Source organism: Entelurus aequoreus, linkage group LG05 (assembly GCF_033978785.1).
Source record: "Entelurus aequoreus isolate RoL-2023_Sb linkage group LG05, RoL_Eaeq_v1.1, whole genome shotgun sequence".
NCBI classification, from domain to species: domain Eukaryota; kingdom Metazoa; phylum Chordata; class Actinopteri; order Syngnathiformes; family Syngnathidae; genus Entelurus; species Entelurus aequoreus.
Genome location: NC_084735.1, coordinates 9,439,967 through 9,457,609, shown reverse-complemented (window position 1 = coordinate 9,457,609; position 17,643 = coordinate 9,439,967). Strand labels below are relative to the sequence as shown.

The window sequence follows — 17,643 nt, the reverse complement described above, 5'->3', positions numbered from 1 at the left end:
ATAATAAAAGGCATTTCTTTTATTTTTTATATTCATTTATTTTTTCAATTTCTCTTTTTTTTCCGTTATATTATGTTTTATATCTTCATTTCTTTTATTTCTTTGTCATCTTAATAAATATCTATCTTTCATTTCTTATGCTAGTTGACAATAAAAAAAGCCTTTTCTTTTATTTTTTATATTAATTTCTTTTTTCAATTTCTATTTTTTTTCCGTTATATTATGTTTTATATCTTCATTTCTTTTATTTCTTTGTCATCTTAATAAATATCTATCTTTCATTTCTTATGCTAGTTGACAATAAAAAAAGCCTTTTCTTTAATTTTTCATATTAATTTATTTTTTCAATTTCTATTTTTTTCCCGTTATATTATGTTTTATATCTTCATTTCTTTGTCATCTTAATAAATATCTATCTTTCATTTCGTATGCTAGTTGACAATAAAAAAAGCCTTTTCTTTTCTTTTTTATATTCATTTATTTTTTCAATTTCTCTTTTTCTTCCGTTATATTATGTTTTATATCTTCATTTCTTTTATTTCTTTGTCATCTTAATAAATATCTATCTTTCATTTCTTATGCTAGTTGACAATAATAAAAGGCATTTCTTTTATAAAACGTAACATATTCTCTTTATTATTAACATTTTCATACAGAACAATTATAGACAGTAATGTCAAACTGCAACATCAAACAGCAGAAGTACAGAAACAATGATCATCGTATAAAAAAGGCAATGATGCAAAAGAGAATGGATTTGTAATCCTGTGTTGGTTTTACATAAAGTTTCAATGTCACTAGTCAATATCACAGTCACTTCCTATTGCGCTTTGAACCAAGATCTGTTAAGCTTTCCTACGCTTTGAGTCAAGCTTTGCTGAGCTTTGTCAGGCTTTGTCACGCTTTGATACGCTCTCTGCGCTTTATTCCATTCTTGACAGAGCGCAGAATTTTTTGAAACCGTTTAAAAAATTTTGGCGAACTTGCCGCATGTCCCGCTTCACAACAAGCTTTCCCACGATCCATTACGACCCTCACGCTTTAATCAGGCTTTGTTACGCTTTAACGCCGCTTTGCATGCCGCTTTAAAGCGCCGTTGGTGTGAACCTAGCATTATGGAGAAATGTGCTTCAGTCGACACTTCACTTTACATAGTAGTTACATTCACGAGGACACTTCATTAGGTACAGCATTTCAGAGTGAGTTACCTTGACGTCGGCCGTGTCCCTCTGGCAGTTCCTCCAGGAGCGCCCGATGCCAGAGAAGGACCGGTCCGGATGGTCGAACTTTCCGCCATTGGCGTTGAGAAAGAACGTGGTGAAGGGCTCCTGCGCACGCACACACACACACACACACACACACACACACACACACACACACACACACACACACACACACACACACACACACACACACACACACACACACACACACACACACACACACACACACACACACACACACACACACACACACAATGATCACAGTGGCTCGGGCGAATTCCACGTTCAAATCCCGACTCTCACTATTCTGAGCATCCACATGAGGGTGGAGTGCGCGGTGGAGTAGAGGGTGGTGTAGTGGTCGGGGGGCGTGCTGTCCTCGTCCCACGTCTCGTAGCGCTCGGCGTAGAAGGCGGCTCGCTTGGGATTCAGAGCTCCGATTGGCTGCGGGAACCAAGAGAGGGTCCAACGTGAGCGAGAGAGCATGGAAACACTTCACAAGCAGACTGTAAAGACGTACAACAGAGCTGTCCAAACCTTTTGACCTGAGGGTCACATTGGGCTAAAAATATTTGGTCGAGGGCTGACTGCATGTTAAGTACATATATATATGTATACATATATATATATATAAGTATACACATACATACATACATATACATACATATATCTATATATATACATACATACTGTATATATATTTATATATATATATATATATATATATATATATATATATATATATATATATATATATATATATATATATTTACATACATATACATATATACTGTCTGTATATATACAAAAATACATGCATACATACATACATATATGTATAAACATACATATATACTGTATGTATATATACATACATATATACTGTATGTATATATACATACATATATACATACATATATGTATAAACATACAAATATACTGTATGTATATATACATACATATATACATACATATATAAACATACATATATACATACATATATAAACACACACATATACATACATATATATATATATATAAACATTCATATATACATACATATATATAAACATACATATATACATACATATATATATAAACATACATATATACATGCATATATATATATATATATAGAAATACATACAGTATATATATTTACAAACATATGGATATATATTGTATGTATATATACATATATACATACATATATATAAACATACATATATACATAAATACAGTATATATATTTACATACATATACATATATACTATATGTATATATACATACATATATATAAACATACATATATACATACATATATATATATACATACATATATGTATAAACAAACATGTATACTGTATGTATATATACATATATATACATACATATATATAAACATACATATATACTGTACATACATATATAAACATACATATATACATACATATATAAACACACACATATACATACATATATATATAAACATTCATATAAACATACATATACATAAACATACATATATATAAACATACATATATATATACATAGAAATACATATAGACATACATACAGTATATATATTTACAAACATATAGATATATATATGTATGTATATATACATACATATATATAAGCATACATATATACATACATATATATAAACATACATATATACATACATACAGTACATATATTTACATACATATAAACTATATGTATATATACATACATACATATATATATATATATATATATATATATATATATATATATATATATATATATATATATATATATATATATATATATATATATATATATATATATATATATATATATATATACACACATGCATATATATGTATATAATATTAAGAATGTGAGTTACTTCCGTGACGACCTCCTTAAAGTTTAGTAATCAATCAGAAATATCAAGCAGCTAAAATGCACCAAACATGATAAGTGTGGAGAGAGTTTTGCATTTTTCCCATCATGCTTTGTAATGGATGTCATTTAGAATTGTTTAAGGTGCATGGATGTTTTTTATGTGTGACCATGTGTGCTGACCTTTTGTGTTGGATTTTTTGTAATTTTTATTTTTTTTTGCACCATGACTAGGGAAGGTTGTTTGCATTGGGTCATATAAGTAAATGCCATTATGAGCATAATTTAAGTTGCACACTATTTGGCAAGATCACGTGAGAGCACATCCTAACAACCGTTTTGACGGCGGCGTAACGAGGCGAAGGCGTGTGTGAAGCGCTCAAACAAACCTTGGAAAGGTCTCGGAAGTTTCCGGGCAACGTGAGGTCCAGCTCCTCCGAGTCGTAGTTGGTCAGGACCCAGGGGAAGATGGGGTACTGGTTCAGATCGTTGTAGGTCCTCCCTGCAGGCCCAGAGAAAAAACATGTCCATGTTTTGCAACTTTATTGTGATTTATAGAGCCCGCAACTGTTCAGCTAGCACTGTTTTGCAACTTTATTGTGATTTATCAAGCCTGCAACTGTTCTGCAAGCACTGTTTTGCATCTTTATTGTGATTTATCAAGCCTGCAACTGTTCTGCCAGCACTGTTTTGCATCTTTATTGTGATTTATCAAGCCTGCAACTGTTCTGCAAGCACTGTTTTGCATCTTTATTGTGATTTATCAAGCCTGCAACTGTTCTGCAAGCACTGTTTTGCATCTTTATTGTGATTTATCAAGCCTGCAACTGTTCTGCGAGCACTGTTTTGCATCTTTATTGTGATTTATCAAGCCTGCAACTGTTCTGCAAGCACTGTTTTGCATCTTTATTGTGATTTATCAAGCCTGCAACTGTTCTGCCAGCACTGTTTTGCAACTTTATTGTGATTTATCAAGCCTGCAACTGTTCTGCGAGCACTGTTTTGCAACTTTATTGTGATTTATCAAGCCTGCAACTGTTCTGCAAGCACTGTTTTGCATCTTTATTGTGATTTATCAAGCCTGCAACTGTTCTGCCAGCACTGTTTTGCATCTTTATTGTGATTTATCAAGCCTGCAACTGTTCTGCAAGCACTGTTTTGCATCTTTATTGTGATTTATCAAGCCTGCAACTGTTCTGCAAGCACTGTTTTGCATCTTTATTGTGATTTATCAAGCCTGCAACTGTTCTGCGAGCACTGTTTTGCATCTTTATTGTGATTTATCAAGCCTGCAACTGTTCTGCAAGCACTGTTTTGCATCTTTATTGTGATTTATCAAGCCTGCAACTGTTCTGCAAGCACTGTTTTGCATCTTTATTGTGATTTATCAAGCCTGCAACTGTTCTGCCAGCACTGTTTTGCATCTTTATTGTGATTTATCAAGCCTGCAACTGTTCTGCCAGCACTGTTTTGCAACTTTATTGTGATTAAACGAGCCTTAAACTGTTCAGCTAGCACTGTTTTGCAACTTTATTGTGATTTATCAAGCCTGCAACTGTTCTGCAAGCACTGTTTTGCTACTTTATTGTGATTAAACGAGCCCGCAACTGTTCAGCGAGCACGGTTTTGCAACTTTATTGTGATTTATCAAGCCTGCAACTGTTCAGCTAGCACTGTTTTGCAACTTCATTGTGATTTATCAAGCCTGCAACTGTTCTGCCAGCACTGTTTTGCAACTTTATTGTGATTAAACGAGCCTGAAACTGTTCAGCGAGCACGGTTTTGCATCTTTATTGTGATTTATCAAGCCTGCAACTGTTCAGCGAGCACGGTTTTGCATCTTTATTGTGATTTATCAAGCCTGAAACTGTTCAGCGAGCACGGTTTTGCATCTTTATTGTGATTTATCAAGCCTGCAACTGTTCTGCAAGCACTGTTTTGCAACTTTATTGTGATTTATAGAGCCCGCAACTGTTCAGCGAGCACGGTTTTGCATCTTTATTGTGATTTATCAAGCCTGCAACTGTTCTGCAAGCATTGTTTTGCAACTTTATTGTGATTTATCAAGCCCGCAACTGTTCTGCAAGCACTGTTTTGCAACTTTATTGTGATTTATCGAGCCTGCAACTGTTCTGCGAGCACTGTTTTGCATATTTATTGTGATTTATCAAGCCTGAAACTGTTCTGCCAGCACTGTTTTGCATCTTTATTGTGATTTATCAAGCCTGCAACTGTTCTGCAAGCACTGTTTTGCATCTTTATTGTGATTTATCAAGCCTGCAACTGTTCTGCAAGCACTGTTTTGCATCTTTATTGTGATTTATCAAGCCTGCAACTGTTCTGCAAGCACTGTTTTGCATCTTTATTGTGATTTATCAAGCCTGCAACTGTTCTGCAAGCACTGTTTTGCATCTTTATTGTGATTTATCAAGCCTGAAACTGTTCTGCCAGCACTGTTTTGCATTTTTATTGTGATTTATCAAGCCTGAAACTGTTCTGCAAGCACTGTTTTGCAACTTTATTGTGATTTATCAAGCCTGAAACTGTTCTGCCAGCACTGTTTTGCATCTTTATTGTGATTTATCGAGCCTGCAACTGTTCTGCGAGCACTGTTTTGCATCTTTATTGTGATTTATCAAGCCTGAAACTGTTCTGCGAGCACTGTTTTGCATCTGTATTGTGATTTATCAAGCCTGCAACTGTTCTGCAAGACCTGTTTTGCAACTATTGTGATTTATCGAGCCTGAAACTGTTCTGCGAGCACTGTTTTGCATCTTTATTGTGATTTATCAAGCCTGAAACTGTTCTGCCAGCACTGTTTTGCATCTTTACTGTGATTTATCAAGACTGCAACTGTTCTGCAAGCACTGTTTTGCATCTTTATTGTGATTTATCGAGCCTGAAACTGTTCTGCGAGCACTGTTTTGCATCATGAAATGCCTTTATTGTAACACTTATATATAAGACTTTTAAAGTCATTTTGATAGTAGGGTAATATAACTAATATAGACACTTACATCATGTGTTGCCTTCATTATAACACTTATATAAGATTTTTGAAGTCATTTTGATAGTAGGCTAATATAACTAATATAGACACTTACATCATGTGTTGCCTTCATTATAACACTTATATAAGACTTTTGAAGTCATTTTGATAGTAGGCTAACACAGCAATCTAAACCATGCTAGTGCTAGCATCACATTGCACCCGCTGACCTGCGATGGTGTTGAGGAACATGAGGTACTCAAAGTTGGAGATCTCCCTGCGCTGCCAACGCTGCGTCATATTGGAGGACTTGAAGAGCTGGCGGGGTGTGGCCAAGGAGATGCGCCTGTCACACACGCCAAACACTTGGTAAACACGCCATAGAGCCCGCCATGTCGTAGCCCCGGCGCCTACCTACCTGGCCTGCGGCAGACCGTAGCTGGTTCCCACCCCCACCCGCGGGAGGCTGTAGACCACCCTCTTCACCGTGGCCTGGTCGGGGAAGTTAAACATGACGGAGGCTGATGGAGAGGAGGAGGAGGAGGAAGGGTCAACATGGCAGTCAGACAGGGGGGAGGACGGGCGTGTCGTACTTCTGTTGGCCATGAAGACCTCCAGGCCCGTGTTGTGCAGCAAGTAACGCCTGGAGAAGACCGCCCGGATCTCGCTGAACATCCACTTGCCGTGCAGACCCTCCGAGTAGGCCAGCACCTGAACGCACCACAGTTATAAGCACGCAACACCCGGGCGGGCGGGTGGATCGAGTTGGGAGTGCCTACTTTAGCGTCAGCTTTCTTGAAGGCGGTGTCCTCTTCGTCCACCTCGAAGTATATCTCAGTGGTGGTGATGGACAGGGTGCCGCGGGCCACCACCACCGGCGCCACCAGCTGGGCCGGCGTGCTCAGCACTACGGGACCTGAGGGGTCAGCTAGCGTCACTTAGCAGCTAGCATCACCTAGCAGCTAGCGTCAAGAGATCCTCAGGTTGCAGTGGTTAGCGATTAGTGTATGATTAGTTGTGATTGGTCATCCTTCATAAACAATAATAGAGTGGCTAGAAACTGGTGTTGTTAATGGGCGTCTCCTGGTTAAAGCACCCCTCAAATCAAGATGTGTCAGCTAAAAAGTAAAGGTTTAGTTTAATTGGGTTGACATTATTAGGCTTTCCTTTAAGACGGAATTCAAACAATACATATTTATTTAAAAATAACTTACTGTTAGCTTCACTAGCTTCCTGGTAGCTTAGTTAACTTCCTGGTAGCCTGCCTAACTTCCTGTTAGACAGTCTAACTACCTGTTAGCCTCACCAACTTCCTGTTAGACTGGCTAACTTCCTGTTAGACTGGCAAACTTCCTGGTAGCCTCACCAACTTCCAGTTAGACTGGCTCACTTCCTGTTAGACTGGCTCACTTCCTGTTAGCCTCAACAACTTCCTGGTAGCCTAGCTATCCTTCTGGTAGACTGGCTAACTTCCTGTTAGACTGGCTAGCTTCTTGGTAGCCTCACCAACTTCCTGGTAGCCTAACTATCTTCCTGGTAGCCTGCCTAACTACCTGTTAGACTGGCTAACTTCCTGTTAGACTGGCTAACTTCCTGGTAGCCTAGCTATCTTCCTGGTAGACTGGCTAACTTCCATGTAGACTGGTAAACTTCCTGTTAGACTGGCTAACTTCCTGTTAGACTGGCTAACTTCCTGTTGGACTGGCTAACTTCCTGTTAGTCTCACCAACTTCCTGGTAGTCTAGCTATCCTTCTGGTAAACTAGCTAACTTCCTGCAAGCCTCACTAACGTCATGTTAGACTGGCTAACTTCCCGGTAGCCTGTGTAACATCCAGGTAGACTGGCTAATTTCCTGTTAGTCTCACCAACTTCCTGGTAGCCTAGCTATCCTTCTGGTGGACTGGCTAACTTGCTGTTAGACTGACTAACTTCGTAGTAGACTGGCTAACTTCCTGAATGCCACACTAAATTTATGGTAGACTGGCTACCTTCCTAATAGTCTGGCTAAGTTCCTGGTAGATTTGCTAACTTCCTGGTAGCTTCGCTTACTTCCTGTTAGCCTCACTAACTTCCTGGTAGCCCGGCTAACTTCCTGGTAGCCTCACCAACGTTTTGGTAGCCTAGCTATCTTCCTGGTAGACTGGCTAACTTCCTGTTAGCCTCACAAACTTTTTGGTAGCCTAGCTATCTTCCTGCTAGACTGGCTAACTTCCTGTTAGCTTCACCAACTTTTTGGTAGCCTAGCTATCTTTCTGCTGGACTGGCTAACTTCCTGTTAGCCTCACCAACTTTTTGGTAGCCTAGCTATCTTCCTGGTAGACTGGCTAACTTCCTGTTAGCTTCACCAACTTTTTGGTAGCCTAGCTATCTTCCTGGTAGACTGGCTAACTTCCTGTTAGCTTCACCAACTTTTTGGTAGCCTAACTGTCTTCCTGGTAGCCTAGCTATCTTCCTAGTAGACTGGCTAACTTCCTTTTAGCCACACTAAATTCATGGTAGACTGGCTACCTTCCTAATAGTCTGGCTAAGTTCCTGGTAGATTTGCTAACTTCCTGGTAGATTTGCTAACTTCCTGGTAGCTTCGCTTACTTCCTGGTAGCCTCGCTAACTTCCTGGTAGCCTCACCAACGTTTTGGTAGTCTAGCTATCTTCATGGTAGCCTAGCTATCTTCCTAGTAGACTGGCCAACTTCCTGTTAGCCACACTAAATTCATGGTAGACTGGCTACCTTCCTAATAGTCTGGCTAACTTCCTGGTAGCTTTGCTTACTTCCTGGTAGACTGGCTAACTTCCTGGTAGCCTCACCAACGTTTTGGTAGCCTAGCTATCTTCCTGGTAGCCTGGCTAACTTCCTGGTAGCCTCACCAACGTTTTGGTAGTCTAGCTATCTTCATGGTAGCCTAGCTATCTTCCTAGTAGACTGGCTAACTTCCTGTTAACCACACTAAATTCATGGTAGACTGGCTACCTTCCTAATAGTCTGGCTAACTTCCTGGTAGCTTTGCTTACTTCCTGGTAGACTGGCTAACTTCCTGGTAGCCTCACCAACGTTTTGGTAGCCTAGCTATCTTCCTGGTAGACTGGCTAACTTCCGGTTAGCCTCACCAACTTTTTGGTAGCCTAGCTGTCTTCCTGATAGCCTAGCTATCTTCCTAGTAGACTGGCTAACTTCCTGTTAGCCACACTAAATTCATGGTAGACTGGCTACCTTCCAAATAGTCTGGCTAACTTCCTGGTAACTTTGCTAACTTCCTGGTAGCTTCTCTTACTTCCTGGTAGCCTTGCTAACTTCCTGGTAGCCTCACCAACGTTTTGGTAGCCTAGCTATCTTCCTGGTAGACTGGCTAACTTCCTGTTAGCCACACTAAATTCATGGTAGACTGGCTACCTTTCGAATAGTCTGGCTAACTTCCTGGTAGCTTTGCAAACTTCCTGGTAGCTTCGCTTACTTCCTGGTAGACTGGCTAACTTCCTGTTAGCCTAATTTCCTAGTAGCCTTCCTGGAAGCTAGGATAAAAAGGTCAGTATTAATCAACTTTGAATAATAAACGATGTATAAATGTTTTTTCTTGTATTTCTCTTGAGTCAAACTCCAAGTTGATTAATGAATTGATAGCGTTTTGATTGGCGTTAGCATTAGCGTTAGCGTAGCTTCAGCGTGGCCGTCATCTGGTCGGCTGTTAGTGCTAACGGTTGAAAGCACCAACTTGCCTCTGGACGTAAAAAGTCGCGGGCGGAAAGGAACTAGGAGTGAAGAACAGTTTGGTGTTTAGTCACCAGGGGGCGCATGTGTTGTTGTTGTTGTTGTTGTTGTTGTTGTTGTGGCCTTCATCTCACCTGCAAGGTTGTCAATCTCTTTCTCCTGCAGAAGGCTGACCGTGTCATCGTCGCCCTCCAGCATCAACTCCGCCTCCGGGTTCTGCGCCACCACTGATTGGCTGCGGAAGCTCTTTTTGGACTTAGGCTCCTCCCCTTCTTCCTCTGTGCCTAATGTAGCACATTTTTTTAAAGCATGAGCGTCTGCACTATAATGGAGTACAATGTCCTAGTACAATGCACAGCAGTGTAGTACAATGTACAAGTGTATAGTACAACAGTGTAGTACAACAGTGTAGTACAACAGTATAGTACAACAGTGTAGTATAATAGTACAGTACAACAGTGTAGTACAACAGTACAGTACAACAGTTTAGTACAACAGTATAGTACAACAGTATAGTACAATATTATAGTACAATAGTGTAGTACAAGGTGACTGACCGTAGTCCTCAATAGCTTTGAGTGACACGTCGGCGTGGGTGGAGCCAAAAGCGTTTCTCACGAATCTCCGCCTCCTCCTCAAGTCGTCCTCCCAGTAGTCCAGACGCCAGAAGTCATGCAATTGGCTGATTTGAAGGAAAGGGGAGGAGCCAACAAGTGTCAGTCATCGGCACCATCTCGCTTTTTTATTATCGATATAAACTGCATCTAACTGTATTATATATTGAACTGTATTATTATTATTATTATATACATAATTTAACTGTATTATTATATATTGAACTGTATTATTATTTTTATATACATCATTTAACTGTGTTATTATATATTGAACTGTATTATTATTATATAAGTCATTTAACTGTGTTATTATATATTGAACTGTATTATTATTATTATATACATCATTTAACTGTGTTATTATATATTGAACTGTATTATTATTATTATTATTATTATTATATACAGCATTTAACTGTATTATTATATATTGAACTGTATTATTAATATTATATACATCATTTAACTGTATTATTATATATTGAACTGTATTATTATTATTATATACATCATTTAACTGTATTATTATATATTGACCTGTATTATTATTATTATATACATCATTTAACTGTATTATTATATATTGACCTGTATTATTAATATTATATACATCATTTAAATGTATTATTATTATTATATACATAATTTAACTGTATTATTACTATTATATACATCATTTAACGGTATTATTATTACTATATACATCATTTAACTGTATTATATTATTTAACTGTATTATTATATATTGAACTGCATTATTACTATTATATACATCATTTAACTTTATTATATATTGAACTATATTATTACTATTATATACATCATTTGACTATTATTATTATATATTGAACTGTATCATTACTATTATATACATCATTTAACTGTATTATTATTACTATATACATCATTTAACTGTATTATTATACATTGAACTGTATAATCACTATTATATACATCATTTAACCGTATTATTATATATTGAACTGTATTATTACTATTATATACATCATTTAACTGTATTATTATATATTGAACTATATTATTACTATTATATACATCATTTAACTATTATTATTACTATATACATAATTTAACTGTATTATTATATATTGACCTGTATTATTATTATTATATACATCATTTAACTGTGTTATTATATATTGAACTGTATTATTATTATTATATACATCATTTAACTGTGTTATTATATATTGAACTGTATTATTACTATTATATACATAATTTAACAGTATTATTTTATATTGAACTGTATTATTACTATTATATACATCATTTAACTGTATTATTATATATTGAACTGTATTATTACTATTATATACATCATTTAACTGTATTATTATATATTGAACTGTATTATTATTATATACATCATATAACTGTATTATTTTATATTTAACTGTGTTATTACTATTATATACATCATTTAAGTGTATTATTATTACTATATACAGTATTTAAGTGTGTTATTTATTATGTCCCGCGTGCTGGATGACATGGCGTGTCACATGACAGGAAGTCACCTCTGAGACATGGTCCCCCAGGCTCCGTGCTTATTGGTCAGGATGTTGAGGATCTTCTGCTTCAGCTGGTTGGCGGTCACATGATCTCGGTGCTTGGCGGCGCTGATCAGGTGGTCGCACATCTTCTCCTCCTCGCGGCGGTCGGCGGCGTACTGCGCACAGTTGGACTACGAGGGCGCCAGGAAAATATTAATATTATTATTATTATTATTATTATTATTAGTGTTTGCCCACCTCAAACTCTGCATGTTTGTGCACGTCCTCGGCTCGCTGTCGGTTGAGGATGAACTCCGCCTCGTTGGCCACGCGCACGATGTGATCCTTCATGGCGTGGCACAGAAGTCTGAGCACCAACACACAACATTGAAGTCTCAAACATGGCCGACACTCCTAACAACAGTACTACATTTCACTGAGACACTCATCATCATCATGCAGTCAAAGAATATGTTCATAAGGTGTAAACTTTATTTATCATTTCTATGTTACCATCATTTAGAAATGGCTAACAGGAAGTTAGCTATGCTACCAGGCAGTTAGCAAGGCTAACAGGAAGTTAGCAAGGCTACCAGTTAACTTCCTGGTAGCCTCTCGCTAACTTCCTTGTAGTCTAGCTAATTTCCTGGTAGCCTCACTAACTTCCTGGTAGCCTGACTAACTTCAGGGTAGTCTAACTAGCTTCATGGTAGTCTAGCTAACTTCCCGGTAGCCTTGCTAACTTCCAGTTATCCTCACTAACTTCCTGGTAGACTGGCTAACTTATCGTTAGCCTGATTAACTTCCTGGTAGTCTAACTAGCTTCCTGGTAGCCTCAGCAACTTCCTGGTAGCCTAGCTAACTTCCTGGTAGTCCAGCTAGTTTCCTAGTAGCCTCGCTAACTTCCGGTTATCCTCACTAACTTCCTGGTAGTCTAACTAGCTTCCAGGTAGCCTCACTAACTACCAGGTAGCCTATCTTACTTCCTGGTAGCCTCTCGCTAACTTCCTGGTAGTCTAGCTAATTTCCTACTAACTTCCGGTTATCTTCACTAACTTCCAGGTAGACTGGCTAACTTCTCGTTAGCCTGATTAACTTCCTGGTAGTCTAACTAGCTTCCTGCTAGCCTCAGCAACTTCCTGGCAGCCTAGCTAACTTCCTGGTAGCCTAGCTAACTTCCTGGTAGTCTAGCTAATTTCCCGGTAGCCTCGCTAACTTCCAGTTATCCTCACTAACTTCCTGGTAGACTGGCTAACTTCCTGTTAGCTTGATTAACTTCATGGTAGTCTAACTAGCTTCCTGGTAGCCTCACTAACTTGCTGGTAGTCTCACTAACTTCCTGGTAGCCTCTCGCTAACTTCTTGGTAGTCTAGCTAATTTCGTAGTAGCCTTGCTGACTTCCGGTTATCCTCACTAACTTTCTGGTAGACTGGCTAACTTCCTGTTTGCCTGATTAACTTCCTGGTAGTCTAACTAGCTTCCTGGTAGCCTCACTAACTTTCTGGCAGCCTCACTAACTTCCAGGTAGCCTATCTTAGTTCCTGGTAGCCTCATCAACTTCCTGGTAGCCTAGCTAACTTCCTGGTAGTCTAGCTAATTTCCCGGTAGCCTCGCTAACTTCCAGTTATCCTCACTAACTTCCTGGTAGACTGGCTAACTTCCTGCTAGCCTGATTAACTTCATGGTAGTCTAACTAGCTTCCTGGTAGCCTCACTAACTTGCTGGTAGTCTCACTAACTTCCTGGTAGCCTCTCGCTAACTTCTTGGTAGTCTAGTTAATTTCGTAGTAGCCTTGCTAACTTCCAATTATCCTCACTAACTTCGTGGTAGCCTCGCTAACTTCCTGGTAGCCTCTGGCTAACTTCCTGGTAGTCTAGCTAATTTCCTCTTATCCTCGCTAACTTCCGGTTATCCTCACTAACTTCCTGGTAGACTGGCTAACTTCCTGGTAGCCTGATTAACTTCCTGGTAGTCTAAATAGCTTCCTGGTAGCCTCACTAACTTCCAGGTAGCCTATCTTACTTCCTGGTAGCCTAGCTAACTTTCTGGTAGCCTTGCTAACTTCCGGTTAGCATCACTAACTTCCTGGTAGTCTAGCTAATTTCCCGGTTGCCTTGCTATTTTCTGGTTTGCCTCACTAACTTCCTGGTAGCCTCGCAAACTTCCTGGTAGGCTGGCTAACTTCCTGGTAGCCTCGCTAACTTCCTGGTAGACTCACTAACTTCCTGGTAGACTCACTAACTTCCTGGTAGCCTCACTAACTTTCTGTTAGCCTTGCTAACTGCCTGGTAGCCTTGCTAACTTCCTGGTAGCCTGGTGAACTTCCTGTTAGCCTGACTAACTTCCTGTTCGCCATTTATAAATAATGATAACATCAACTCTTCAAGTCTTTACCTTCCCTCGTTGATCAGCTCGATGAAAGCCAAGCCAGCGTTTTTCTGGATGGAATTCTGCCATTCCTGAAAGACAACAGACAACTTTTATTTTCATTTGCAGTTTGTATGTCACTTCACTGTCTACATCTATTGTTGTTTTGTTTACATCTATTATTGTTTATATTTGTGAACTATGGTTCACTGTCGACATCTATTGTTGTTTTGTTTATATTTGTGGACTATGGTTCACTGTCTACATCTATTGTTGTTTATATTTGTGGACTATGGTTCACTGTCTACATCTATTGTTGTTTATATTTGTGGACTATGGTTCACTGTCTACATCTATTGTTGTTTTGTTTATATTTATGGACTATGGTTCACTGTCTACATCTATTGTTGTTTTGTTTATATTTATGGACTATGGTTCACTGTCTACATCTGTTGTTGTTTTGTTTATATTTATGGACTATGGTTCACTGTCTACATCTATTGTTGTTTTGTTTATATTTATGGACTATGGTTCACTGTCTACATCTATTGTTGTTTTGTTTATATTTATGGACTATGGTTCACTGTCGACATCTATTGTTGTTTTGTTTATATTTATGGACTATGGTTCACTGTCTACATCTATTGTTGTTTTGTTTATATTTGTGGACTATGGTTCACTGTCTACATCTATTGTTGTTTTGTTTATATTTGTGGACTACGGTTCACTGTCGACATCTATTGTTGTTTTGTTTATATTTGTGGACTATGGTTCACTGTCTACATCTATTGTTGTTTTGTTTATATTTGTGGACTATGGTTCACTGTCTACATCTATTGTTGTTTTGTTTATATTTATGGACTATGGTTCACTGTCTACATCTATTGTTGTTTTGTTTATATTTGTGGACTATGGTTCACTGTCTACATCTATTGTTGTTTTGTTTATATTTGTGGACTATGGTTCACTGTCTACATCTATTGTTGTTTTGTTTATATTTGTGGACTATGGTTCACTGTCTACATCTATTGTTGTTTTGTTTATATTTGTGGACTATGGTTCACTGTCGACATCTATTGTTGTTTTGTTTATATTTGTGGACTATGGTTCACTGTCTACATCTATTGTTGTTTTGTTTATATTTGTGGACTATGGTTCACTGTCTACATCTATTGTTGTTTTGTTTATATTTATGGACTATGGTTCACTGTCTACATCTATTGTTGTTTTGTTTATATTTGTGGACTATGGTTCACTGTCTACATCTATTGTTGTTTTGTTTATATTTGTGGACTATGGTTCACTGTCTACATCTATTGTTGTTTTGTTTATATTTGTGGACTACGGTTCACTGTCTACATCTATTGTTGTTTTGTTTATATTTATGGACTATGGTTCACTGTCGACATCTATTGTTGTTTTGTTTATATTTGTGGACTATGGTTCACTGTCTACATCTATTGTTGTTTTGTTTATATTTGTGGACTATGGTTCACTGTCGACATCTATTGTTGTTTTGTTTATATTTGTGGACTATGGTTCACTGTCTACATCTATTGTTGTTTTGTTTATATTTGTGGACTATGGTTCACTGTCTACATCTATTGTTGTTTTGTTTATATTTATGGACTATGGTTCACTGTCTACATCTATTGTTGTTTTGTTTATATTTGTGGACTATGGTTCACTGTCTACATCTATTGTTGTTTTGTTTATATTTGTGGACTATGGTTCACTGTCTACATCTATTGTTGTTTTGTTTATATTTATGGACTATGGTTCACTGTCTACATCTGTTGTTGTTTTGTTTATATTTATGGACTATGGTTCACTGTCTACATCTATTGTTGTTTTGTTTATATTTATGGACTATGGTTCACTGTCTACATCTATTGTTGTTTTGTTTATATTTATGGACTATGGTTCACTGTCGACATCTATTGTTGTTTTGTTTATATTTATGGACTATGGTTCACTGTCTACATCTATTGTTGTTTTGTTTATATTTGTGGACTATGGTTCACTGTCTACATCTATTGTTGTTTTGTTTATATTTGTGGACTATGGTTCACTGTCGACATCTATTGTTGTTTTGTTTATATTTGTGGACTATGGTTCACTGTCTACATCTATTGTTGTTTTGTTTATATTTGTGGACTATGGTTCACTGTCTACATCTATTGTTGTTTTGTTTATATTTATGGACTATGGTTCACTGTCGACATCTATTGTTGTTTTGTTTATATTTGTGGACTATGGTTCACTGTCTACATCTATTGTTGTTTTGTTTATATTTGTGGACTATGGTTCACTGTCTACATCTATTGTTGTTTTGTTTATATTTGTGGACTATGGTTCACTGTCTACATCTATTGTTGTTTTGTTTATATTTGTGGACTATGGTTCACTGTCGACATCTATTGTTGTTTTGTTTATATTTGTGGACTATGGTTCACTGTCTACATCTATTGTTGTTTTGTTTATATTTGTGGACTATGGTTCACTGTCTACATCTATTGTTGTTTTGTTTATATTTATGGACTATGGTTCACTGTCTACATCTATTGTTGTTTTGTTTATATTTGTGGACTATGGTTCACTGTCTACATCTATTGTTGTTTTGTTTATATTTGTGGACTATGGTTCACTGTCTACATCTATTGTTGTTTTGTTTATATTTGTGGACTACGGTTCACTGTCTACATCTATTGTTGTTTTGTTTATATTTATGGACTATGGTTCACTGTCGACATCTATTGTTGTTTTGTTTATATTTGTGGACTATGGTTCACTGTCTACATCTATTGTTGTTTTGTTTATATTTGTGGACTATGGTTCACTGTCGACATCTATTGTTGTTTTGTTTATATTTGTGGACTATGGTTCACTGTCTACATCTATTGTTGTTTTGTTTATATTTGTGGACTATGGTTCACTGTCTACATCTATTGTTGTTTTGTTTATATTTGTGGACTATGGTTCACTGTCTACATCTATTGTTGTTTTGTTTATATTTGTGGACTATGGTTCACTGTCTACATCTATAGTTGTTTTGTTTATATTTGTGGACTACGGTTCACTGTCTACATCTATTGTTGTTTTGTTTATATTTATGGACTACGGTTCACTGTCGACATCTATTGTTGTTTTGTTTATATTTGTGGACTATGGTTCACTGTCGACATCTATTGTTGTTTTGTTTATATTTGTGGACTATGGTTCACTGTCTACATCTATTGTTGTTTTGTTTATATTTGTGGACTATGGTTCACTGTCTACATCTATTGTTGTTTTGTTTATATTTATGGACTATGGTTCACTGTCGAAATCTATTG

The 17,643-nt window shown here is 37.2% G+C and overlaps 1 protein-coding gene across 16 annotated transcripts in view; it reads right to left on the bottom strand.

Annotated features, from left to right (window-relative positions):
* Positions 1-17,643, bottom strand: part of LOC133650133 (neurobeachin-like) — a 164,775-nt gene that overhangs the window by 21,468 nt on the left and 125,664 nt on the right. For all 16 annotated transcript variants that reach the window (XM_062047011.1, XM_062047007.1, XM_062047019.1 and 13 more), the window contains 12 exons: positions 14,336-14,400; positions 12,200-12,308; positions 11,966-12,132; positions 10,365-10,489; positions 9,942-10,091; positions 6,883-7,019; positions 6,697-6,814; positions 6,522-6,624; positions 6,334-6,449; positions 3,504-3,616; positions 1,527-1,667; positions 1,209-1,328 (listed from right to left, as the gene is read on the bottom strand). In XM_062047011.1, coding sequence (XP_061902995.1) covers positions 1,209-1,328; positions 1,527-1,667; positions 3,504-3,616; positions 6,334-6,449; positions 6,522-6,624; positions 6,697-6,814; positions 6,883-7,019; positions 9,942-10,091; positions 10,365-10,489; positions 11,966-12,132; positions 12,200-12,308; positions 14,336-14,400 — 1,464 coding nt within the window. The remainder of the gene's footprint in view (positions 1-1,208; positions 1,329-1,526; positions 1,668-3,503; positions 3,617-6,333; positions 6,450-6,521; positions 6,625-6,696; positions 6,815-6,882; positions 7,020-9,941; positions 10,092-10,364; positions 10,490-11,965; positions 12,133-12,199; positions 12,309-14,335; positions 14,401-17,643) is intronic.